Source organism: Pangasianodon hypophthalmus, chromosome 2 (assembly GCF_027358585.1).
Source record: "Pangasianodon hypophthalmus isolate fPanHyp1 chromosome 2, fPanHyp1.pri, whole genome shotgun sequence".
NCBI lineage: Eukaryota > Metazoa > Chordata > Actinopteri > Siluriformes > Pangasiidae > Pangasianodon > Pangasianodon hypophthalmus.
Window position 1 is genome coordinate 17,608,247 of NC_069711.1, and position 27,943 is coordinate 17,636,189.

General features: G+C 40.0%; 1 protein-coding gene across 4 annotated transcripts in view; it reads left to right on the forward strand.

The window, feature by feature from the left end:
- tgfbr3 (transforming growth factor, beta receptor III) overlaps positions 1–27,943 on the forward strand; it is a 103,050-nt gene that overhangs the window by 19,780 nt on the left and 55,327 nt on the right. For all 4 annotated transcript variants that reach the window (XM_026913172.3, XM_053231514.1, XM_053231533.1 and 1 more), the window contains exon 3: positions 14,343–14,527. In XM_026913172.3, the coding sequence (XP_026768973.3) occupies positions 14,343–14,527 (185 nt within the window). The remainder of the gene's footprint in view (positions 1–14,342; positions 14,528–27,943) is intronic.

Consider the following 27,943-nt stretch of genomic DNA (forward strand, 5'->3'; position numbering starts at 1 on the left):
CTATGGGATGTAAATCAGTTGAAATGAATAAATATACTCAGATGAAGAGTCATGTCTGAAGACATTTTTACACCTATTAGTTTTCTATTGAAATATTGGTGTTTGTGCGTGTGTGTGAGCGTGTGTGTGTGAATTCGTATGTGTCTCTGAATTCGGATGTGTGTGTGTGTGCGCATGAGGCTCGTGTTGTAGTGTCTAGCTCTGTGTCAGGCTGTGAGGTTGGTCATCCACGCGCGTGTGCTGGTCCGAGTGCAGCAGCTGTCTGCCCATGTGCTGAGACTCCTCTTCCTTCCTTCCCTCATTCTCTTCTCTCCTGGGAAAGGCCGTGTCATCCCTCACTTCAAACACCACTGATTTATATCTACTGTAAGCACTGAAGATGAAGGGGCAATGGAAAGAGAGAGAGAGCCAAAAAAAGGCAAAGAATGTGAGCAGATGGGAGAGCCTTAAATTGTCCTGAATTGTACACAATGCACTGTATCTTTGGACGATACACTACGTACTATCACACCTGAGATTTTGCACAGTCGTAGCATCTCAAATCAAACACAAGTTTCATTTTAAAAGGAAATGACAGATTACGTGGTTGTTTTAAAATGACAGATTATGTTGTTTTAAATTTCGGTTCCAGTGTAAACACACTACCGGCACTGAAAGTATGTAAAATATGCAATTTGAGACACAAAAAAATCTGAGGAAAAAATTCTCAATACTGATCCTCCTGCAATCATGCCTCATTTACTCTTAACTTGTGTATTCTCCTCCTCTTGATCAAACACACACTACACAAAGGTATGTCCTTGGCCATATGTGCTCCTCTGTCTGAACTCTGTCTCAGTGGCCTGCTTGTCCCTGAACCTGCACAGAAGCTCAGATTTACAGCTGTGCACACCTGGTAATGTGCTTGGACCTGGAACAAAGGCCTGCAGAGTCTAAAGAGGGTTTTTTTTGCCTCTGGTTGTAATTTCTCCCTTATGTGCAAAAATTGTACTGTGACCTGATCAAGCTGACCTGCTGAGTTTATCGGGAGTTGGACATTGTTGCATGCCAGCGGTCACTGACCCATTTGCTGGAAATTTTCTTAACCCTGCACTGACACAACACACCTGATGGAGGTAATGAGTAGCCACTGAGCACCTGGACTAGCTGCATATTCGATTCGAGTTGAAACTGATACCTCTGAATTGCATGTCTTATCACATACTTAGTGCAAAGAGTGTTGAGTTGCTCAGTATCTCAAGCAGACTTGCTTATGATTTCTGCCACTGCTGTCTATAGAAAATGGACAAAAGTATGTCATACAGCTAAAATCAATACTAATATTGACGTTGAAGCCAGAATCCCTTTTTCCTCAGCACATAATTTGGTGTCATTCCCTACAACAATTCAAAACCTGGTTAGAAGAAGCGGCCCAGATTTTTAAATATGATGTTCAGAACAGCTTTCTTGGCTATTTACGAAATGTTGTATCTCTGAAACTCTGAACTGCCACACAGACTTACTACATTAAATTAGAAAAGAATGCAAAATAGAAGCATTTTCGCCTGTGGTCTCAGACTTTTTGACCCCACTGTATTTCTGAAAAAGGATAAAATTGTGATGCTATTTCTAAAATCTACACTGATAACATAGGATTGTATCACAAGTGGTTCCACAATGGTGCCAAAGCAGGGTGGTTATTGTTTCTGGTTTAAAATGATTTCCAAACATTAGTTTTCCAGCACAAAATTAAATGTTACGGAAAAATGTTTGTATGTCAGTAAAGAAATCAGCATATTACGTAAGAGACAAAAAACCTAATGATTTTGCTGCATAAATAAGAAGCAAGTGTGACATTCAATGTCTCCAGAAGAGCTGTGGCTGGTTCTGCAAGAAGCTCAGTAAAACTTACAGCTCATTTCCTTCTAAAACTGCGCAAACTGTACCTGAGACTACTATTTTTTTAAGCAATGGGTCGTCACACCAAATATTGACTTTATAATTTATAATTTCATAAAATGAGCCTGGCTACAGGCTAATAAACAGAGGCAGTAGCTGCACAGAAAAAAAGTTCTTCACTGGTTCTTTGTCTATTAATAATTCTTAGCTTCCTAAAATGCTTCTAGGTTAAAACCCTTTCTGAAGGAGAAACACCATGTTATAGGGTTCTACATAGAACCTTTAAGGATTCTGTTAGACAACTGAGGGGGTTCTTTCTAACACTGTTTCTAAAAATATGTACATATTTAGGGAGTCTTCTGAAGACTCAGAAGACTCTGATTATCTGTGATCAGAAACTCTGATTATCTTAAAGTCCAGACACACTGCAAAATCTTGTTTCTTTTGTGGCCTTTACAAACACACGACCACACACACACTACTCCTTTAAAATTTGTGTATACAAAATGCATAAAATGCTAGCTAGATGCAGATTTGATCATGGTTCTTCAGACACTAAATAAGCAGGACAGAAATCAATTTCATTTCAATGGTGGGTTGTTAATTGTAAAAACATTTGGAATGCAGCAAAGGATTTGGTGCATGAGGGAACCTTTTTGCAAGGGTTTGGGATCTTGTCTGGCCTTGTGTTCAAGTACTTAACAAGCACAGCAACTCCCTGTTTTCACCCTTTGATGGGTCACTTTACAGTTTTCCCCTCTATGGAGTGTAGGATTGACTACTTCTGTTTTATTCTAGCCATCTGTCCCACTTCCCCTCTGTTGTCTCATTCTCACGTCTTTCTGTCCCTGGCTTCTCTTTTAGTACTGACAGTTTTACAGCCCATTGCTGATCTCCTGATGAAACTGTGTTTCACTCAAAGAGAAGTACACTGAACTTTCTCTTTATGGGCCATCTTCAGAGATGGTGACTTAAGTTTAAAGGTTTCGTCACTATTTACGTGAGGAATGTTCTCCATATGCTGTTAACTGTAGGACAATGTAGCACAAAAGCACAAGCCAATTTAACAATAAATAAAAAGAAAGACATATGATAGGTAAATGAGAAAATGGCACGCATTCAATGAAACATTCATTAGGAGTCCAGTATATCGCCAGTATCTTGCTCCATGAATAGTCCTAGTTGTAATCATCACATTATTCACTGCAAATTTGGTTTAATTTAATAGTATGGCTTCCAACCTCATTATTTGGCGGTTTATAAAATAGCACTTGATTCAACACATAATTTTTTGCCCGATCTACTAAGATGAACTAAAAGTACAGCCAGAGAATGCCTGAAGCTTAGACAGAGGTGAAAAACCTTGTATTTACTTTAGAGAGTTGCAGCCAGTGACTGGACAGCTTACATCAATCTAAGATGTCAAACTTCTAAACTGGACACTGGCCTGGTTTCAATGCTGCTCCTCTCTCTAGCCATTATTGTGCTAGAAAATTCAACTCAAAGTTCAAAGTCAGAGTCGCATGTACCTGAGATACACATCCGTTTTTGGCCAACTCTGCAACTGTCTAAGTAGTGATTAAGTCTGTAGTTTGATTTGAGGTGTGCTAAATTTTTGTATTTAACTAATCAGTTACCCATGCTTACCCTATACCTCCATTAAAAAGCCATGATGTGTTTGCACACATCTAGAAGTATACAGATATACAAAAAATGTGAGGCTGCTTTCGGTTTCTATAAGACTCCATGTATCATTAAACGTATGAGGTATTCATATCTGCATGGCACCAAACCTTAGTGTTATATTAAACATCCCACAAGGTTCCGGATCTGTTTTGATGAGCAGTTTTGATTGACATTCCTTGACTATGACAGTCATATTTTTGCCCTTTGCTTGTCTGCCTCCCATCTTTTTGTCACCCGTACATGGAATGACAATGATAAATGAAGTAGACAGGCAACAAGTATGTACAAGCTACCTGCCCATCACTCTCATTCATCACACAGAGGATCCTCTGAGATAGAGAATGTGGAATATTGTGTGTAAGGGGCTTGGTGGAGCATGGGAAATTTTAGCATATTACACCGTGAGCAAGCATGCAGGATTGATCTAATCGCTCATGCTTTTACTTCCTCCTGGTTTATGTGGATAGAAATGCCCATCCGGGAGTAGTGACTGTGTCTTCCTGCCCCTCCTTACCCACATGCTGCCATCCACCCCAATCCAACTTATCTGAAGAACAAAAACTCAGCTTTTCTGCAGCGTTAAGCATTATTAAATGTTTAGAGATCTACACAGGTCACATGCAGTGGTTATTCCTGTGTATAATGTGAGGAGAAAGTGGGTCAATCAAATGTTGTTTCAGCCTGGTTTGAGTTGAAGAGGAAACCCTGAAGCTCACGTACAGGGATTTTGGGAACCTAACATACAAGTGTGTGCATGTGTGTGTGTGTGTGTGTCTTTAAGGAGGGGAAGGGTCTGTTTGTTTCCCTTCGGAAACAGCTCTGAGGGATTGTGGGAATATCAGATGTGCTCATAGTTGGCATTTGGCAAGTGACATCATTTCCTGTGCCCTGCTCTTGGCATGTGTCCAAGTGCAGAGCCAAGCAAAATGTGATCCTTGCTGTGTTTCAATGAAAATATTTACACAGCCTGTGTGACTTTGCTAGTCTTGTTTACAATTACTATCTATATCTATGTGTATCATGTTTTTTTTTGTTCCTCTTTATACCTTTTATTCATATTTTGCTTGCTCTGGCTAATTCAGTAAAGTGGCAAATTAGCAGTCTGCATCACTTTATTGTATGGCTTTGGTTTGATGTGACCATTTTGGTGTACGGCAGAGGAATGCATGGATGTACCATGGCCAAAAGTATGTGGACACCTGACCATAACACTCATACGTGCTTGTTGAACATCCCATTCCAGATTTAGTTTCCTCTTTGCTGTTATAATAACCTCCACTCTTCTGGGTAGGCTTTCCACTGGATTTTGGAGCGTGGCTGTGGGGATTTGCCGATTCAGCTACAAGAGCATTAGTGAAGTCAGGCACTGATGTTGGGTGAGGAGGCGTGGTGTGTAGTCCACATTCCAGTTCATCCCAAAGGTGTTCAGTGGGGATGAGGTCAGGACTGTGCAGGCTACTCGAGTTCTTCCACTCCATCCTTGTGAAACCATATCTTCACAGATCATTCTTTGTGCACAGTGACATTGTCTTGCTGGAACATGTTTGGGGCTCTTTAGTGCTAGTAAAGTGAACTTTTAATGCTATAGTATACAAAGACATTCTAGATAATTGAGTGCTTCCAACTTTGTGGTAAGAGTTTGGGGAAGGCTGATGTATGGGTGCGATGGTCAGGTGTCCACATGCTTTTGGCCATATAGTGTAAGTTGTTGGAGATTTTATGGGCAGTGTTTGATTTATTTTCTCACAATGACTGGGAATCTTGCTTGAAACTCATGTAAACATGGATGTGTCGATAAAGACTGTTTTAAGTCTGGCATAAAGGAAAACTTTGGCAGACACTACACTAGCCTGCTACTGAAGATTTTTGTGCTGGTAGAGAAGCAATTCCAGCCAGAGACGGTAATCAGCACGTCTGTGCGACCGTTTTATCAGTCTATGGTCTGCCCTATTTTTATCTCCACTCTTATGTCCCAGCTCGGCTCATGTGGTACCTGAGCAAGTAGGGTAACCAAATTCAGCATGGGTACTTAAGTATGGCATGGCTCACTTGGTGATGGAAGTAACTACAGTGTGGAGGATTATGGGTAATTTGCTTAGTTGTGGAACCGATCTGGTGGAAAAGTGCTATTCGTTTCACACAGTTAAATTCTCAAACGCGTGCTGACTTTTCTAATGTGGGAGTTTACACATTTGTGCATACACACACACACACACACACACATATATATATACACACATGCACACACAGACGTGTGCAGCGGAAAGTTGTACGTCAGTGAGCTTCCCTCAGAATGTTCTCAAGTGGGAAATAAATATACACACATACACACGTATACACACACATACATACACACACACACACACACACACAAACAAACACACATTTTGAGCTTTTTTTATTTAGCCAAAACCACAGAAGTGCTGAGTTAAATGTCAGTCATGCTGATCTCAGGGACGTGTGGCACAAGTCACAACCTAAGAACTAAAAGGTTTTGTTTTTTCCCCCGATTGTTAGTGGTAAATATAAATAAACAAACTATGTATCCTGAAGATATTACATGTAAACAGTTAGAAATTTTCATGCAGTTTTAAAGGCACACCAGATATATAATGGATGGGCAATATTCATTTGATTTAGTTTATTACTATTTACTGCATATTCTATCAGAGCTTTAGATATCTCCAGTTACATTTGGTTTTATTATTGAATTTCATTACAAGATTTATGTGCAGTACTGCACGTATTGTATGTGTATGCACATATGACTTCTACGTTATCAAGTCAGCACAAAAGCATTTTAGATTTCCATGCATTAGTCTTCCAGCACAAAATTAAGTGTTACAGAAAAATGTTTGTATGTCAATAAGGAAAGCAGCATATTATGTAAAAGACCAGTTTTCAGACAAAAAAACATAAAGATTTTGCATGCAAAAATAAGAAGGACATGTGACAGTCAAAGTCTCCAGAAGAACTGTGGTTGGTTCTGCGATGCTCAGTAAAACTTACAGCTGGTTTGCTTATAAAACTGCACAAATTGTACTATTGTACTAATTGCTCAAATAGACTACTATTTTTTTTAAAGCAAAGGGTTGTCACACCAAATATTGACTTGTTTCATTTATTACTGTTTACTGCTCTTTGTAGTATTTTTTGTAAATGTAGAAACATTTACTTTTGAAGGCATCTTTGCTCTACAGCATGCTCTACAGCATACAGCATGCTGTAAAGCAAAGATGCCTTTAAAAATAATGACATTAAATGTTTCTACACACACACACACACACACATATATATATATATATATATATATATATATATATATATATATACATATATATATATATATATATATAAAGAAAACAGAAGTTAACATATACTGTATGAATGTGTGTGTGCTTCTTTTGTTTCTTTTGTGGTTTTGGTTTGTCGTTCAGCATCTCTGAAACAGGTGCAAGTGGGTTGCAGTGACACATTTTTTCTCTATCTGAAAGCATTACACCACACTGTAAAATGATCTACTGATGCCCATCAAGCCTCCCTCCCCCCACTCCCTCAGTTCTCTTATTAACTGTACTGTACTGACTTTACTCTTTAACCTCTGATTTTTTTTTATCTACACACTGGTGTGTGTGTGTGTGTGTGTGTGTGCCTAAATTCAGTAAGATGTTTGTTTTAAGGCGTGCAGATCTCGTGTGTGGCAGGTGGCAATCGACTTGGCCGTGCAGGACCTGTGTGTCCTCTATATGCTGAAGGAAGGAACAGAGAGAAAGAGTGATGACATGAGGGAGGGAGAGAGAAAACCAAAAAGAGTCCAAAGAAGTGGAAAGGTGAACAGAGTTTGAGAGAGATTGCAGTAGACAGGATAAACGAAGTGACAGAGGATAAAAAACTGCTGCAGATGCATGAAGAGCTCTCTCTCTTTCTCTCCCTTTCTTTCAGACAGACACAGTCATAGTTTTTCCAGATGTACTACGAGAAGCATTCCATTTGTTTGACAAGATAGTAAAATGAATAAAATACCATCATGAAGTCATTCATTTAGTATTACTCTCTGTGCTGCTTTTCTATCCTGCTAGATTTTGTCTTGACGCTTTCATCTATCATTCACTCAATGCATTTTACTCAACAATATGAAAGAGGGAAATGTTATCTTATCAATCCGTGATTGCTGCTTTCATAGATGAATTTTATTTCACCGTCATTCTTACTGCATGCTAAGATGCATATTGCTCTCTGCACTTTATGAGCCCTCTCTGTCTATTAGCCCCTGATTTCATTTCCATTTTAGGTTGAGGATTATAAAACAAAATCCTGACTTTCTTCTTTTATTGTAATAAAAATGTCTGTATTCTTTTGTCTAATACACTTTATTGTCTGTGGAGCGTTTTTTTTTATCTCCTTTAGGCAGTTTAAAAAAATAAAAACTCTGCCCAATAAGTGCTGTAATCTTTTGGCAGTCTTCCACATTTTTTTTCCCCTACTCTGGCTGGTGCTTGTTGTTCCCAGCTCCGCTGAGCATAAGAAAAGTCTGTTTGAGGGATTTCAGAGAGAGAGAGAGAGAGAGAGAGAGAGAGAGAGAGAGAGAGAGAGAGAGAGTGTGTTGGTGAGAGTGGGTGACTGTGATAGAGGAAGTGTGGTAAGGACAGGGAAAGTGTGTGGCCATATGTGTGTGTGAGAGAGCGAGCAATGAAGAGAGATAAAGAGAATGAGAGAGACAGATGCAAAGACTGATTAGAACGATTCAGGGAGAATGACAATGCATGTTTCTCCATCATAGAGAGAGATCAGTGACAGCGACAGAGATAGAAAGAGATAGAAAAAAGAGATAAAGAGAAACCACTTATTCAAATGAAGGTATTTGTGTAGTAAAAATGAAAATAATTGTGTGAGCCAAAATGTTCCCTTTTGGCTACTTTAAGGTTAGAGTTAGGTGTAGGCACAGAATTATTAAGCTGCGTTAGTAATTATGATAATGGAAGGTCCTCAAAAGGATAGTGAAACAAATGTAACAGTGAAGGAGAACGCGAGATACATGATGACTTAACATGATGACATGTTAGAGAGAGAGAACAGACTGTAAACTCATTAAGGAAGAAGAGGAAGGACAGGTGATGCCACACACATGACAACTTTATGAAGGTCATGCAGGTCACCTAAAAGGTTGAACAGCAGTAAGACAAGGTAACTCAAGTGCTTTACTAGTTGATTAGAGGAATGTTTTCAAGATTATAACACAAGAGCAGTTGCTTTGACTTGTGACACAGTAGGCTTTTCACCAACAAATCCCGGATGTACACTACGGGATATTTATGTTCAGAAACATAGCGAATTAAAGCCATGTGTGGATATAGATGATCCAGTGATGTGGGAGGGTAAGCAAATAGACCTTGATCCAACAAATTTAAAAATATTTGAGTTCTAACAATTAAAATGAGTCTTGTCAGTGATTTAGTTAGATGACATACAGGAGCAGTAGATAATAAGCTTGGAAAAAAAAAGATGAATGCTGAAGCTTGTGGAATACAAGCAAACACAAATTAGGTTATAATGTTTTCTTCTGTCTAGCAGAGAAGATATAAAGGCACAAACAAGTCCACGCATTCCCTGTGCCAAGCCAGGTCCTCTAATGTAATAAATATTGTTAAATCAATCACATGGTTACCTTCATTACTTACATAAAGGTCATTCTCGTTTGCTAATAAATAAGCTGGGTAGCACTGCAGCAAGAAGCTGCTGTTGAATTATGTTAGCTACACATAAAAGGTTAGCTAATTAATAACGTTATGAAATAAAGCATCAAATTTGGCTAACTGTCTAGCCAAGTCATTGGAGTAGCTAAACATAAATAGCTAATACGTGACAGTTATACAGTGTTAAATAAGCTGAAAGGCTATTACTGTGCTAAGTAAACATGACCTACATAACTTAGATAGCTAGCTAGCTACTGTAGCTCAGCACTGTAGCTCGACTTTCCCTATCATGGCGGTCACTATACTGTCCGGACACAGTATATTTAAGATGCCTTTCATTTTCTAAATCTGTTAAAAGTCATGCAGTGTATATCAAGCTTAAAGCCTGCAATCCTTTAGCTTGAACTTTTGCCCAAAATGGCCATTGTGGTCAGTCTTCTCAGAGTTTGTTTGTGTTAAGGGCTGGATCTCAGCTCTGTATGAGTGAGTGAGTTTGCTGAAAGGGAAAAAACATGGGGTCTGAGGCTTTCTGAGCTCTTGTTGCAAACAATTCTGTCATCCCAGTATACACAGAGAGGAAATCGTGGCTCTATCCTGATTCAGATCACTCAGCGGAGGGCACATGCATTTTGTTAGTCACGAAGCGCTGAATGTGCCTAAGCCTAAGCCATGCACACGCACACAGTCTGTCCTTCTTTTTTTCTCTAATGATTTCCATATGTTCCTCTGATCGTTGTTGTGGTGAGGTGGTGTGTATATTGGAGCCGGGCTCTGACTGCGAGCAGCTTGGTGTGTGGCGGGTGGAGAGTCACTGACGTGCAGGAACACTCGGCCAGGAGAGATGACCTTCTAATAGTAAACAAAGCTGCTTATGTGTATATGTGAGGGAGATGGTGAGAGAATTTGAGTGAGATGTCTGTACTGAAGGGATCGGCATTGTTGTCCAAAGGTCATCACCTTTCGTTCACTTTTTTCTTTTCCATTGCTCCCAAACAGGAGAAGGAGGGAAAGGGGCTGTTCAGCATTTTGCTTGGATCTCCCTTGTGACTGCCCATGCAGTAAAAATAGTTGATGCGTTAAGATTAAATTGGCATGCCCAAAAGTTTGTGCACGCACAATGGCCCTTATTCATCGAAGATCTGTACAGACAAATCTGGTCATAAAATGAGGGTACGCAGATTTCACAGACAGTTTCCTTATTCAGCAATTTCATCTTTGGCATATCTGTACGATCAAACTCATGTCTGGTCAGAGTGTGTGCACATTTGAGCATAATGTTTTAACATCCTGAAAAATAGTTGAAGTTTTATAAATGAAGTTATAAGCAGGAACAATAAAAATAGCCAATAATGTAAATAACCACAATTATGCATGTGGGAAGCTATTCTGTAAGCCAGTACTTCCAGACGTGGATCTTCATCAGCTCTTTAGATTTTTAGCTGAGTAATAGGCACGTTTCAATTCAGTTCAATTTTATTTGTATAGTGTTTTTAACAATAGACATTGTCACAAAGCTGCTCTACAGAAATTTGTAGGCTTTAGGTGTACGTTTAGATCTCTAGTGGCAAGGAGAAACACAGCATCTACGTACCAGATGCACAACAAAGATCTGAACTGAATGGAGAGTCTTACTGGGGTTATTACATAATTTCATATCAATACTAAACTCACCAAATGAGATTTCAGGCTTTTTGCTTACATGAACTAAGATTTTGTTTATTTGTTCAGGATGGGAAATTGGCTCACAAATATTAATAAATAAAGATTGAACTAAATCTGACTTGAGCCTAATCTGATTTATTGGAATAAAAACCTGGGTATAAATAGCATTCACATAACTACTTGCAGACGAGGAAAATTGGAAAATGTTTCAGTTTTCTACCTGAATTTGACCTTAAACAGATTTATAAAAAAACAAAAACAAATCAAGGGCACACTTTCATAATTGACTGTACATCTATGAAAAAAACATTAAGCAAAAATGAAGTATTGCAAAAGACAATCTCTTAGACCAACCTTTCATGCATTGAACCTGTGTTTACGATTAATTTTATTTTGCTTCAAGTTTTTTAAGCCGTCCGAAAATACTATTTTTATTGGCAGAAACCTCTGACACAGGCACCTTTATCGCCCCTTCACTGAAATACTTCTCAATTTACTGCTCAATTTACATCTTTTTTATACTTCTTTTCTTAGGATCTGTTTTATGTAAATTACATGTATATGACGGTAAATTGGGGCACATCATATGCATATGACATATAAATAAGGAGTTAAACAAGGGAGCTTGTTTATGGGGTCCATATTCCATTCTGTTATTTGTTTCTCTGTAACCTGATGAATAATGAATAAAGATAATGTATATCTTACGCAAAAACATTATGGCAATGTACAGTGTGGAGACATATATCCAAAATAGCTAGGCTGGAGAAGAAGACTTTACCCTATTGAAGGTAGAGGACCACATCTTTACATCGTTTAGATACAAATTCTTATATGACATTCTACATTTTGAGCACACTGATAATAATATGCAATAGCTAATGCAGGGCTAGTTATTCTAAAAATGTGGTTAGCTAAGGTAGATAGTGGCCACATAACTTGAGTGATCAATATACTGTACTGTATATGTACATGATGAAAATTAGATGTACTTTTTCAAAGTTTAATATGTACAAGCTGCTTACTTTTAACACTAGCAACAAAACCACCTTGCTACAAGAAATCCTAGTTAGGCAAACTAGCTAGCTAATAACTTTTCTAGTGCTGCTACTACCTCGTTATGTTCATAGGTAGTAATCCATCCATCAGTCGTACAGTGTCACTTTTAAACATTCACAGTTTTACATAGGAGAAGTTTATCTTGAGTTAATTTTTGGCAGCAGCAGCTATTTACATTTACACTATACTTACTGTAAACCAACTACAAAAAATACACTGCTTTCTCCCGTGAGCGAGTCCAGGCTCCAGAGATCAGGCCAGGTGTGCAGCCTAATTATTGTAACCTGAACAATGCATTGCTCATTTACGTTCAAAACAAAAAACATTAGTCATCATCCAAGCGTCATGATCCCGAACTCCTTGCTCTTTTTGTTTGTGTATGCGTGATCTTTTATGTTAATTCAGCCTGGCTCTGATTGTGGGCTGTTATGCTCCAGTGAAGAAGCTAAAGACTGCTGTTTCTCTTGCCGCGTCTTGTTTCTTCAGGATGTCATTCCCCTTTTGAAGTCTTAAGCTTTCTGAGCCTGACAGTCCCCTCCAGGCTTGCAAGGGCTGCAGAGAAGAGACATAAATGCCCCATGATCCTTAGGGAAGGAGTTTGCAAAAGGTTTAAAATAAACAAGACTAATCTGCCAAATGTTGAGGAATAGGTTTAGTTATCTTTTATTTGTTTTATTATAAGCTCATACTCAGAAACATTAGCCAAATTGAAGACCTTTTCACTTGCTATTATTTTTGCAGTATAGTTATAGCTTATACACTTACTATATGGTAGCATGAAGATTGAGGCAAAACTGAGATGTTGCCATAAATAATCCCCAGTGATTCATGGCATCTTTAAAAGCTGAACTGGTGTTAGCCCATACATATCTGACTGGCTGGTTTTGTTTAATATTAATCATAACTAGCACTGCATTCCAGGCCATATAGTTCTGCCCTTAATTGGAGGTATGATACAAAAGGAGTTGTTCCATTCCATACTAACCAGTGATCCTCTGTGCTGAGCTTCAAGGCCACAGCTCAGAGACTTTTGAGCGCATATATGTCTCAGCTCTGCTGAGTGCGCTCGCACAATACTTTGTCTTGTTGTCATGCTGTTTCTCCGTGAGAGGAGCACAGTATCTTGTAAAACCCTGTTGTAAGTGATTAAGAGCGGGTCAGTGTAGCCATGTAAGGAGAGAGAGCGAGAAAGAGGTGATGTGACAGTGGAGGCTATAGAGGAGGACAAATGGGCCAGAGATTCTCGCTAATAAAGAGTGTGGAGTATGAGTGGGAGACACTATTGGATGCTTGCCTCCCTACACGTCTACACTCTCATCTTATTTATTAGTATCTATATCAATTAGTGACATGGGAGTTGCAGCAAGAAAAACAACACTTGTGTTTACGCTTGTTGAGCAAAGTCACTAAGCACTGTTATCTCATCCTTGCTTTCGATAACCCACATGGTCGATTTTCTTTCCCATTGGGCCCATTTGGAGTCGAAACAACTTCACAGAGTTTTCTGTCCAGCACATGTGCGTTCCAGTGATAATCAGTAAACAGATCCTGTGTATATCAAAGACAGATTGGGGCTATCATTGCACTTGAACTGTGAGTATGATTGTCATGTATCACATGGCCAGAGTATATGAATGTGTACTTAGTGGATGTAAGTCAAGGTGACTGGTCTAACTAGGACTAACTAGGGCTAACTAGAAGTAGCAAGGATTAACCAGACAAACTAAGCTCGAAGATGTTTCACTACATATCTGAGCGGCCCATCAGTTCTGGCGAGATTAACATGTGTATTAATATAGATTTTGTATACATTTTTTCTGCCTCATGTGAGCCAAACATTCAGTTAACCAGTTTTGATCCCTACTCTATGGTGAAAACGGGTACTTTAATTCATATGGCTGTTTTAATTCATAGACTACTCTGCAACAACACATGCACATGGCAATCTAGGCTAACTACAAACTGTTACATGCCATTAATTCAATAATCAAACCCAGAATCACTACAATCTCAGAGATATTTCTTGTGGAATCATTTATTTCACATCCTGACATGTTTAAAGCAATAATTCATAAATCTCAAGAATTCCAGGAGGGAATTCCATTATTTTCTCCATTTTGACTTACAAAAAAAAGGTAGATGTTTCATATTGTTCAAATTGAAGCATCGTCAAGTCCTCAGTCTGATTAGTAATCATCACATTGCTTCACTTCTCATTCTCATTGCATAAAGTAAAACTCCACTCAACTTATCATGTCACTTGGCCCTACCTACTTTACTTTGCTCACTGGATGAGTGAAGCCCTCATTAGACACCAGTGCCTATGTGTTTCTGATGTTCTCTATGTGTGTTCTTGTGTTCCAGGTCCACTGTCACGTAGCCCATGTGAGTTATTACCTGTGGGTGAAAGTCACCCTGTGCAGGCCCTGCTGAAGAGCTACACAGCTCTATCAGGCTGTGCGAGCCGTGGAACCACCAGCCTCCCTCAGGAAGTTCACATCATCAACCTGCGCAGCAGTAACACTGAAGAACTGAGAGAGGAACCTGAGGTGAGATTGTTATAAAGGAGAAGGCCTCCAGCTGCTCACACCCACTCAGTGGAAGTTTTGGAGACAAACGTTAGAGCCACATTAGAGTATTGAGCATAATAATATTCACACAGTCTAACAGAAGTTAAAGATTACACTCACATGATTGTTTTCTCACAGGATTGATTCAGTCTCCAGTTGACATTATCAATCAGTAATACACCCCTCGAGGTTGCACAGTACTAAACTAGAGCATAAAATTCCACTACAGCAATATTAAGCAATATCAGCTTCATAGATCCAGTCCAAAGAAGCAAACTTTGGACACTAAACATGTCTTGGTCGATTGACTACATTTGGACTAGGCTGAACTATTTGTAAATACATAATGAATAAATGTGTTTTAGCTCTTTAGGAATCAGAGATAGGTGTATGAAATTCATCATTTTGCTCTGAATATATCGTCCATTAGTTTGGTTCATCAGGAGCACGTACCATATGAACGTATTATAGATGAACTACATTTCAGCACCTGTACACTTCCAATTTGTTAAACCCTCTCAACCCTGTCTATCAATGGAAAGGGACCACCGTAGACCACTGACATGACACTAGGTGCAAAGCACAACACTTAGTGATACTACAACTGTAAATTGCACCTATACATAAGTGAAAGAGATAAAATGGCCATTTCACATTAATTCAGAAACTACCGTCATTTTCCTTTGAGTCTGTAGACCACTTCTCTCCTGTGTTTCTAAAATGAGAAATACATTTTGTGGATATGTTGTACATCATCCAACATAAATAGAGAAGTCTCTAAACTGTCCATTTTTTTTTTTTTTTAGAATATATCTTAATAAGATTAGTGTGTATTCGGACATTGAAGAACCAGTTTATTCAACTTTAACTGGCTCTGATGGAGTGGAATGAAAACATGTTCTGGGCACTGCAGTCTGGGTGGGTTGTTAATAAACCGTTGGATGGTTTGTGAGTGAAAGGGGAGGTTGGAGAAACAGAACAAGGCGGGTGTGTGATCTCACTGCGGCTATCAGATGAAATAATGTTGTAATCGCTGGACGGCTTTGTTGGCAGAGAGCTGTGCTGACTCGAGCCATTTCTGAAGGAATGGCATTATTTTTTGTTTCCATTGTTCTGCAAGGCCCACAATTGGAGCTTGTCCTCACACACACACATACACACACACACACACACACACACAGTGATCACTACTAGTTGTCTAAAGGTGCAAACTTCTGTTATGAGCAATGGGTTTAAAGAGGAAAAAGTATTGGGTGGAAAAAAGAAAGACTCATCATCAACTTTCCTGTGTGCACACATCCCAAGAATAACAGCAGCGGGCCTCGAGTGAGGGGGCTCTCATTTGGTGGTTTTGTACAGCCGAGAGTGGGGGAGAAGAGAGGAGGAAAAAGGACTGTATATCTTGGCGAAATGGCTGCGGTTGTTAGGCACTATCAGCCACGCGGATCGAGGAGAGCCCTTTAATGTGCCTGAGTGCTGTGGGCCCTATGGTATTGAAATACAATATTAAACCCTGCTTGCACGCACAATCACTGCACAGCGTGACCTCTCTTAATATGAGCAGTGAGATTTCTGCATTACGGACAGCGCACCGCTCGTACGCGCCAAAACAGACTACAGAGCAGAAAGTTGTGCTCTCATCACAACTAGGGTCCTAGTCATCACCTCTTGACTGCTGCCATATGTATTCATTCCTCTTGTAGGAGGTTTGTTTACCCAAACTTACTCTTGAGGCAGAAGGATTTATGATTGGTTAGGTGCGAAAAGCAGTGAAATGGAGATGTGGAATGCGAGTGTGTTTTTTTCCTGTAATTAAGAAACAGTCAGAAAACTAGACTCACCTACAATATTTTTCCAAACGTTAAACAACGTGTAATACAAATGTTTCATGTTTAGTCGCTATCATACTATATCATATTGGTTCATTCCTGAGCTCGAGTTACTGTCTATGCGGAGTTTCAGTTGTTCTCCCTGTGTCCACACGGGTTTCCTCCCAAATACATGCCAGTAGGTAGATTGGGTACACCAAATTGCCCCTAAGTGTGAATGAGTGTGTGAATGAGTGTATGGATGATGCCCAGCAATGGACTGGCATCCCATCCCACCTCATGCCCGTGATAGGCTCTGGATCCACTGTGACCAGGTTGCTGAAGATGGATGTAGAATACAAGATGTCTCAAACGTCTCCATACATTGGGGAAATTACCACTTTTTAGCAAAATGTCTTCCAAAATTTTTGATACTTAGCTTATATTTTTTAAGAATGCCTTTGACAAAAGAAGAACGTGTTGAAATAATTCTCTTTGCTGTCGCAATGTTGCAGTGAACTTTAACAGGAAACATGGCAAGCACTTCACACATGACACTGTTGGCAATCTTATTAACAAATACAAAAAGACTGGGAGTGTTGTGGACCAACCGAGAAGTGGACGTCCACGAACATCCACTGACGAAGGCACAACCGACATGGTGCTGGCATACACAGTCCCCTATGTATGGAGACTTTTGGGACACCCTGTAGAATAGAATAGAGAAATCTGATTAAAAAATATAGACTTTCAGTAGTTAGCTAGCTAAGAATGCTCTCTGCTTGCTACTAAATGCTGTGCAGACAAGCTCACTGTGCTAATCTTTTCTTTTTGGTCCTGAAAATTCTTCTTCTGTGAAGTACCTCAATCAAACAACAGTTTTAATGAACTTATATTTTAATGAAATATGTCATCCATGGTACTTACTTGAATTAAATTTTTTACAGTGTAATTCTCAGATTGCTGTTGTTTGATCTCTCTTGACCAGTCAAGGTATAGAAATGCTTATTAAACAATACAACGGGCTTAGTGAAGGTCAGGTCAGTACGGCTTTGTTGTGTAGTGACAGCACTATTTCATTAATCACGTCTCCCACAGTGCTACATTATTGAATGAGATGTCGGTCTCTCTTTGGATTAGCATGAGCTTTATGAATTAGCAATGCTCAACCAGTTTGCATGGTCTATGCCATGACTCATTGGTATGACTCTAGAAAAACCTTTAATGTGATTAGTCTTTGGTTTTGGTTGGCAATGGAAAGAATTTGCTTTCCTCTTCCTGTGATTCCACTGTGGAGTATTTGTGTTTGTAGCTTGGCAACGGGCCTACGGTTTTCCTCGCTGTGTATCACAAGGCCTGCAAATCACTGTGTAATTGAGGCAAACACTTGAACAAAAGCCAGCTCTCAGTTTACTTAGTGCATATCTAAAGAGGTATATCAGAGTTTTAAACAGCTATCTGTCTCTTTTCATTACTCTGATGTCTGATTGTGGAGCTTTCATTTAGTGAAGAAACTGTGATAACTGGAACTGAACATTAAAAAATGTTAAAATGACTGTAAGACACGAGAGCTGTTACATCAACAAAAATCCTCTACCTGATACCAAGCCAATTCAAAACAAGAAGTTCATTCAAAAAGTTCTTTCAAGAGGGCATCAGTGGTGTGTATCTCTTGTTCCAAGATATGACAGGTGAAAGATGTATTTCACATGTCATATCTTTCAAAATAATCCTAGAAGTTGTAATAAAAATAATAGGACTGACTGGCACAGAAGCCATACCTCCATAAATGAGACTGGTGAGCATAGACACCACTCCTCCTTCACTGGGATTGAAGGATGCAGAAGCTACACATCCTTCCATGGAACTGATGGGCATAGAGGCCATCCCACTATCACTGGAAATGACAGGCATAGTAACTATATAAACACATGAGAGCTGTCATCACCTCAAGTATAAAGGATGAACACAAATCCCCCACCTGATATCAGGCCAATTCAAGCCACGTGTTTTCCATGTAAGGCCCTATTGCCATTTATATCATTGTTTTTTAGGAAAGAACTCTCAGCACTCTGTGGACAGTAGGAATTATGGCGTGCTAGTTCTCTTCCCCATGTGAGTTTTGTCTACATACACTGACAGATAAGGCTGTTCCACTCTGCGTATGCCAAGCCTCAGGTATTTGTTAGACTGTGATATCTCTAAGTCAATTATTGTGTTTTCTGATTCGAAAGAGAGATTGGGAAACTAAACAACAAAAGCCTGGCGGTGACCCTTATATACATCCGGAGATATTTAATCAAAGCATAGCATGTGATCATGGACATTTGAATATGGAAGCTTTCTCAGCCTTATACACACAAATATATAAGTTACATATTCAAGCACACACAATCTGTGAAGCTGTGGGAGACCGGGGCAATTCAAGGGACTGTTGGAGTACCCAGGCAGGAAATTATAAGGGGTCCTTGTGATAGGATAACTTTCCTGTTAGCATTATATTCAGCATGCTAGATGTAGTGCTAGATCAAGCTTCCCTGTTTAGATTAACTCCCATTACATCACTTAGACTACACCAGAACACCACTGGTAAAGTGTAGGCTTTTATATTCTGTATATAGTTCAAAAGACCAAGATATCAGGACAATTTGAGCAAAATGACAGATTCAACCAAGAACACTGGCTAAACAGTTATTTTGAAGCTGGAATCACTTTCTCGCTCAACACTTAATTTAATATCACTTAGCACAATCATCAGCCTCAGGTAGGAGGTGTCACCTTCAGACTGATGGTGGAGTTCTACTGCTTTATGAAACCTTATGGTATTACCTGGCCAATCAACATCTTTTGGGGGAGTGTACGTGATTACGTATGCATGATGAATACGTACTGTCCGCTATAAGCTTCTTTTACTTGTGTGCAACATTCAAATTAGTAGTTCCAGTTAAAAACTAATGAAGCAAATTTTGGACAGCAAACATATCTTAGTTGATTGAGTACATTTGGGGCAAGGGTAAAGTTTCATCTATGGCCAAACTGTTCCTTCAAGGCCTTTTGTAGCTGGGTGTTTCCTTTCCAAATCAAGCTTTCCATTCCCGTATATGAACTCTGCTTCAGGACGCCTGGCAACTGGGGTTAAGGTTAAACACAATAGTCTCCCAAAGGAGGCCAGTAACCTCTCATGACTGAGCACTGCTGGGATGTTGTGAAATTCTCAGAAGGCACAAATTCCATTAATTCAGTTTGTCACATTAGTCTCAGTTCATGTTGTTGTAGTTTGACGTTTTCCGTAGCATTGTCTCGCTAAATGGACAGATTGCACGCCGCAAGCGATTTCCTTCCTCTGGGGGCTGATGACCCGGACCACACTTGCATGTCATGTGAAACTGTTTGTTCTTGACACGTTCAACTGTGATTGTGTGGCTGGGCTTTACACAACATTATTTGTGGTTTTACATGGTTTCCTCCTCCATCTCTGACTATTTGTTTTGGAACACGTTCAGGAGTTCTCCATTCCTCTTCTGTGCATTCACTCACTGCAGTGACATTACAGTTATTAATTTATTCTTTCATCCAGAACAACTTACACCCAAGACACTCTTCCCAAAGAGTATAGCTGAGTAGTTAGAGCTGGGATTGCATTAAGTATAGATTCATGTAGACCTACATAGAGAATTACTATATGAACGTTGTGTGTAAAAAATGGATATTCTTTAGTGAACTCTGGGACATTGTACTTGCGATGTGATGGTGAAACTCTGCTCCATCATGAATCATAGCCAAGTGATTCCAAGCCTTGTTTGCCTCTGTGCTCCCTAACTTCACAAAGGAAGCTGGCATATTTCTCCTTCACCAAAGCTAAAGCTACAGCTGATGGTTAGGGTGGAATCAGGGATGAAGCTGAAGGTCAGGGTGGAATGAGGGATGGAGCTGAAGGTGAGAGCAGAATCAGGGATGGAGGTGAAATTCAGGCCTTCCAGTCTATCATGGACATGTGGGAAAGTTAGCTAGAGGCCTTGGCATTAATGCCACCTACCTGAGAAGTAGACACAGATGTAGCCATCTGGATGGGCGCACACACACACACACACACACATATACACACACACACTTACTTGTTGGTTTTACTGTATTTGTGAGGTACTTCCATTTACTCTTTTTTGGCTCTTTTAGTTTTTTGTATGAAGGCTACACACACACACACACACACACACACACACTGTCCTGTCCTTCTGTGGTACTGTGTGTACCTTCTAAAACCAGAGTCGGGTTTCGTGAGTCCAGGCGCCACTGGCCTTTAGTAACAGATGCAGCAGATCCTTCAGGAGGTAAACAGTTCAGTGCCGTGCTGATTTAATGCTTCCAAAGCCAAGGCCGAAAGCCTAGAAGAGGCTATAGGGTTACCGGCCGTCTCCAGGGCCGATCCGCTCACTAATGTACTTGAACCCATGACCTAATCAGCCCTGTGCTATAGAGACACACAGCCGGCAGACCTTAACCTATACATTTTGATCTTTTACTCATTTTAAATGCTGATTCTGCTCTGAATATGTAGCATTGGTTACTCAGTTAGTAGATTATTTAGCGTGTTTTATTGAACTTGCGGGCTATTCAGCATCATTTATTGGTCTGTCAGGCTGTTTAGCATGTTGTTTTCAGCTAGCAGATTATTTACCAGTGGTAAGTTTTATTAAGTTAAAGTGTTATTTACCCTAGTTTATTCAGCTGTCAGTTTATTTAGCATGGCATATTGAGCTAATCGACAAGTTAGCATAGTATAATGAGCTAGCAGAATATTTGTAATGGTCTGTTGAGCCAGCGGGTTATCATCATGATTTGAACTAGCGGGTTATTAAGCTTTGTTTATTAACCTATAAGCTTATTATAGCAGGTTATTCATCACTGTATAATTAGCTAGTATGTTGCTTATATGGTTATTGAGATAGCATTGTTAATTTTACAGGATTAACTGTTTTAAAGTAATACATGAAGAATTTAAAACTCATAATACAGCTCACTCCTTCCCATCTCTCTCTTTCTCTCTCTTTCTCTCTTTGTCTTTCTCACACACACACACACACATACACACACACGTGCGCATTTACACCATTCATTTTGATTTTTACTGCATGCTTATCCACATTTGAATGGTTTCCTGTCTGTCTATATTACTCTGTCTCTCTCAGTTACTTGTGTCTACCACTAGCCGTTATTATAGTTGATGTGTTGACTTGCCTTTTGTAACCTCTGTGCTTAAAACATCCAGCAGCCGTTGCCCTCAGGTTCGGGAGGAATTTGCGGAGAGCACTCTGAGCACGGGCCACTGAACTTTGTATGAAGATCCGTTCCTCTTTGTTTAAAATGGCTTGCACCCTATTTGTTTTGGAATGAGCTCTGGATGGAGTCAGAACAGAGGTGACTGGGCGGTCTGATTACGGGAAGACCACTATCCATACACTCTTGATTCCACCTGAAACTGAGCTCTAGGGAGATGAAGAGACTGTATGAAGGAGTCGTGTAGTTATGCTGTGTAATAGCAGCATGTACTAGCAGCAGTAATTTACTACTGTTTATTTAGCATGGTGTACTGAGCAAGAAGATTATTTAGCACGGTGTATTGAGTTAGAGGGTTATTTATCATGTTGAATGGTGAAGTCTGTTTGTCTTCTGAACTCCTCACACAACTTTTCTTGACTGGAATGAAACATTGACTGCTTGGCACCCTGTACAAACACAATGAACTCACACACACATTTAGTCACAAACCGCTTTACTGTTAAGATTTCTAGTTCCGTAGGATTTGGACATCCCAGAAAAAATTAAATTGTGTAAATTTAATTTTTCAGTGTTGTCTATGTCTTTTTTTAGCACATTGAGGAACACATGCGCACACGCACACACACACACACACACACACACACATAAACACTGTCCACCTTCCAAGCAGCTAATTAATGTTATACCTACACCTAAATCTAACCGTAACCATAAACTCAGTAATCAAAAGAAAACATTTTGTCTCTTTTAGTTCCTTAAAGAAAAATCTTCAGTTTTGTTAAAAACATGCATGTAGACACACACACACACACACACACACACAAATAATGGACTGCTATCTGGTGTTTTTATGCTTTTACAGGATGTTGTTCTTTTATCCCTGATTGCTAGCATGTCTCTGACTTAATGGGCATGCTGAAGAACCTAGTGCTCAGTGGGTAAGCAGAAAGAGGACAGGAAACAGGAAGTAGAAAAGGAAGAGCAGGGAAACTCTGCCCGTACTGGTTAACATCATGGCATGATGAGGCTTGAGGAAGCTCACATGAAAATTTAAACTGTGGAAGGCAGGTTAGTTGCATTTTCAACATACTTTATATACAGAAGCAACACACCCACACACACAGCAGCTGCAAGGCGTTACAGTTTGCCCCCACATCCGCACTAAACTAACATCCTTGTGTGAAAAGTCTTCGCAAGTCCAGCCCCCTCCCACTCGCCGTCACACATGCACACTCTGCCACACATCACTTCCACACTTGCACACATTCGTTTTCATTTTTTTACTGCACCACTTAAATGAATGGCTTCCTGTCCCTATGTGCTCTCCCTCTTACTCACTCACTCACTCACTCTCTCTCTCTCTCTCTCTTTCTGTGGGCCATGCTTTCTCTTTAATAATGGAGAGGAAGGCCCAGCTGTGTGAGGCTGAACGAACAGGTCCCTGGCTCTTCTCCAGTCTTTTCGACTTCGCTGTGCAATTAAGTGAAACTGAACACCTGGCAGTGAGCGTGTGTATGTACTGCTCCTACACTTTATACCTAACAGCCTAATCACTCACGCTGACAGACAGCAGCCTTCTGTAATGCTCAGAATCTGAGTCTGAATCTGTACGTCGTCAGGATGACTGCACTTGTGTTATAATCTTGCGGACGTTTCTCCACCAATCATTCTGAACTGATAAATTTCCTTTGATGAAAAACCCACCGATTGTTATGTACATGTCCCTCAAAGACCATTGCTCCTCCTTTTCAACTGACATGCTAAAACTGTACCAGCAGCACTTTTAAGAACTGACCTGTGTTTCAACCAGTTTGTGTATTTAGATATATCAGATCGTCCTATTGGTATAAAATTATTAACCATAGTGGGTTTTACAAATTTTGGATTTTGAAACCATTTTTACTATCCAAAGTCAAATTCTTCATCATCTGTACACGGCAAAAGACATCATTATGGTCCATGATTACACACAAATGTGTAGAACCTCTAATTAGGTTTTATCATTAGTATTAGCGATGTAACTACCTCCATTACTTCATCATTGCAAGGATTACGCTGCCATTTTTCTTCGGTAATCATCAAAAAACACCCTGCACTGTTCCCGTCTTCTTAATGATGGTCATGTAAATAAACAGGAAGGACAGAGGCCAAAGGTTATACAAGTTTGCCCCCAGTGTTCCCGGGACAGGCTCTGGAGCCACTGTGACCCTGACCAGGATAACGAAGTATGAATCAATGAATCAATGAATCTGTTCCCTAGTTTTTTCTTATTGCTATCTGTTATTGCAACAGCGACCAACCTGGGAAGGCAAAGGTTAACACGTTTCCTCTGACACACATGAAGCTGCTACATCTTTTCAAATTGCAGCTCATGTAACGTGACAGGAATCCGAACATGCTTGGAGGAGAGCATTAACTGTCTTAACATCTGCAATTGGCTAGTGACAGGAAAATGGAAAACTGTCCTTCAAACCAGGAGATCAGCGCCAGTCTTTGTCACATTGTCTCCTGGCCACGGATGGTTTTGGCATTGTCAGGATTCAAACTTGACAACATGGCAAACACTTGGAGAGTTATGTCACTTGGGAGAACTGGAGAGTCTAGTCACATCGAGTACTAAACACTGACAAAGAACTGAAAACCTAGAAATACCCAATACAAATATTTATAAGTATTTATGAACGTAAATAATAAAAAAATAATGAAATAATATAAATATTTATGAATGTAATATATTACATGTATTATATCTAATATATTATATACTATTTATATTTTGGAATATAATGATAACATATTAAAATATATAATATTTCGACATGGGACATTACATTTAAAGAGTTCATGTTAGCAGAGGGTTTTTTTCAGTTCACTTAATTCAATTTTATTTATATAGCGCTTTTAACCATAGACAAAACAGCGTTACAGAAATCCGGATGTAGATGTAGATCCCTTTTTTGCTTGCTTTTGGTCACAGGCTCTTGAATGAAGCCTGATGTGCAGAGAGGCGTGATGACGTTGGACAGTGTTTTGGAATGTGACGTTGGCAGGAGGGAGACTCTTGAGGAATGCTCTCTATTAAAGAGAAGGAGTCTCTTAGCCACCTTATCTAAGGAGCGTGGAGAGCATGTTTCAAACACCCTCTTCCCTTTGATCACTTCCATCTGTTCCCTCCATCATGGTACCTTCTGGAAGCTTTGGCGGCAAAATTGCAGTCTGATCTCTCTGAGTTTTGGCTTTTTTAGTTACTAGTTAAATCTATTTCGAGTTTTTATAATGGCCATGATGTTGTCAGACTTGGACTGTTACTTGGCCCACATTTGTGTGTGTGTGTGTGTGTGTGTGTGTGTAAAGTTTAGTTAAATGGAATGGAGAGGTAATCTTGAAAGAACAAAGCGTCTATTCTCTGGCAGTAGACGATGATAAGGTGGGTGAGTATCGGAGCAGAAGAGGATAAGAAACAAACCGGTGGGTTAGCACGAGATCACAGCGGTGCTCACGTTAATTAACATACCAGATGGAGACAGAAGGACATAAGTGGTGGATGGAGAGACACGATAGACTGAAAAAGGAGCCGTAACAGAGTAGGAGAGAGAGAAAAGAAAGGATTGTAGGAGCAGACAGAGAGATGAAAGGTGTTGCACTCGTGTGTCGTTTTCACCTCATTCAAACGATGACATCACTTTCAGCTGCTTGCCTTCTCTAAGTGATGTGTGTGTATGTGTATGTGTGTGTTGGGTGGTATTTTTATGCATAGCTAGTTAATATAAGATAAGCCAAGATAAGATAAGATGTAACTTTATTGATCTCCCATAGGGGAAATTCAGTTGACACAGCAGCACAAGTAGGAGGAGTAACATCAAAGAAAAGAAAAGAATTTACATAAATAACTAAACAATAGAAATAATTGAAACAATAGAAATAGTAGAAACAATAAAATAGATCTGTTTCTATGTACATATGCTAGAATTCTGTTTGTATATGTACATGTGGAATATCCTTGGCATTTATATACATGTGCAATATCTGTGGAATGACAATTAACTGTTGAGTGTGTGTTTGTGAGAATCAGTCAGTGAAGTAGGAGGTACTGGGTATTGTAGCATTGAAGAGTCTGATGGCTTATGGCACGAAAGAGCCCTACCCCCCCCCCCTTCCCCCGACGTTTTGCGGCATATCAGTCCAGTTTGTTGTTGAGTTGCACCCCTAGGAACTTGTATGTGTGCACTATCTCCACTCCCCACTTATGGCAACAGGTGTGGGGGGGTCTCTTGCTGCGCCGGAAGTCCACCACCAGCTCCTTGGTTTTCCCTATGTTGAAGTGAAGGTGGTTGTGGTCACTCCATCTTATGAAGCTTTCGATAAGGTCTCTGTACTCCTCCTTATCATCTGTGATAGAGCCAACCATGGAGGAGTCATCCAAGAACTTCCAAAGGTGGCATGTTCCCGAATTGAAGCAGAAGTCAGAGGTGTAGAGGGTGAACAAGAATGGTGACAGTACAGTTCCCTATGGTGTACCAGTGTTGCTAGTCACCACATCTGACAAGCAGCCTTGCAGCCTGACATACCTGTGGCCTATTGGTGAGGTAGTCTGTAATCCAGGTCACGACGTCCTGGTCCACCCGCATCACAGAGCTTCTCAGCCAGCCAGAGTGGCTGGACCATGTTAAAAGCGCTTGAGCAGTCAAACAACATGAACCTCACAGTGCTTTGTGGCCTCTCCAGGTGTGTGTAAGCTCTGTGAACCAAGTAGATGATGGCATCCTCCACACTGATGTCATACTTGTACGCAAACTGCAGCAGATCCAGGCAGTCACGTATCAGGGGCCTTGCAGAACCAGCCTCTCAAGAGGCTTCATTACATGTGACGTTTAAGGCCACAGGTCTGAAGTTGTTGAGAGCGCTGGGACATCCTTTCTTGGGCACTGGTGATGCTGTCTTCTTGGGTGTGGGAGGTATAGTGATGATGTCGTTCTCTGTCCTTGCTTAGTCTGCTGGTGAGAAGAGGCAGGCTGTGGCTGTCGTGCCGCAATCTTGTAGTGCAGCAGGGAGGCCTGTGGAGGAGAGGGTGGCCAAGGTGTGAAAGGGGACAGCCATCTTGGAGGTGTGAATGGGGACATTTGAGGAGAGGAAGGGAGGTTCGGCCTGCGTTGGTGGGTCAAACCTGTTGAAAAACCTCCTCACTCTACTGACATTCTCTCTCGGATTGCAGTTGACTGCAGTTAACTTTTCTAAAAGTTCAGGCTTTTCATGTGGCGTTTTTGGAGATTCCAGAATTATTGGCACCGTTGGTTAAGATGAGTGAAAAAGGTTACGAAAAATGTCTTTGTGGATAATTGGCTTAATTATCCACACTCATTTTTTGCATTTAAATGAAGTATTTGATGAATTTTATAAAATTAAATAAAACTAAATAAAAACTTATATTATTGCAGTCAATTCACTATTTTAGCAAAGAGCCTGCTTGTCAGCTTTAACACTTGGGTGATGTTCTAGTGAGAACACTGACTACACTCACTGACTTTTAGCGTTGTGGTTCCATTTCTGTGTCTATTCACCTTTTACCACTGTCCTTTCCATGCACTGTGGATTACTGGAAGTTATCAGGTCTTTCCTGCTGGTGTCATTTCCCCTTCTGGAGTTGCAAAAACAAGAGCTCAGTATCTATTTTTTAACAAACAAGTGAAATTCCTTCTAGCGACAGCATAGCAAAGAGAGGAGTGGCTTGTACTCTTATCCACAGCTGAAAATAAACAATGCCTGGTAGAGCAGTAATCTTCCTCGCAGGCTGTCTTTGTCTAATCAATTTAGCGAAAGGCAAACATCAAACAGCAGCTCTTGGCTGTGGCTGAGCGGATGATTGAGTTATCGGGTGGAATTCTCTGATAGAGAGGCGAGAGAGAGCGAGCTAGAAGAAAAGCAAACAATTGAGTGTGACAAGGCTGAGTTATGGGCGGCAATGGTGCCACCTCAGGCTCAAATGAGTTTGAGCTACTGTAGCTAAGCAATGTCTGCTTCATTCAAACACACACACTCACACACACACACACACACACACACACACATTTTATTATATCACATGTTATTATATCAGCATTAACATCCATTAAACTATACTACAGTGAAATACTGCTATGATTATAACAATCTTGCAGTTTTTTCTTTAAACTAAAATTAACACTTTTTTATTATTATTATTTTTCTTATTCTTCTTAATATTATTACTTTATTATTATTAGGACTTTTTTATATATTGGGATGTATTTGGTCTCTACAAAGATGCAAACAGAATCCTTAACCCAAACTCAAC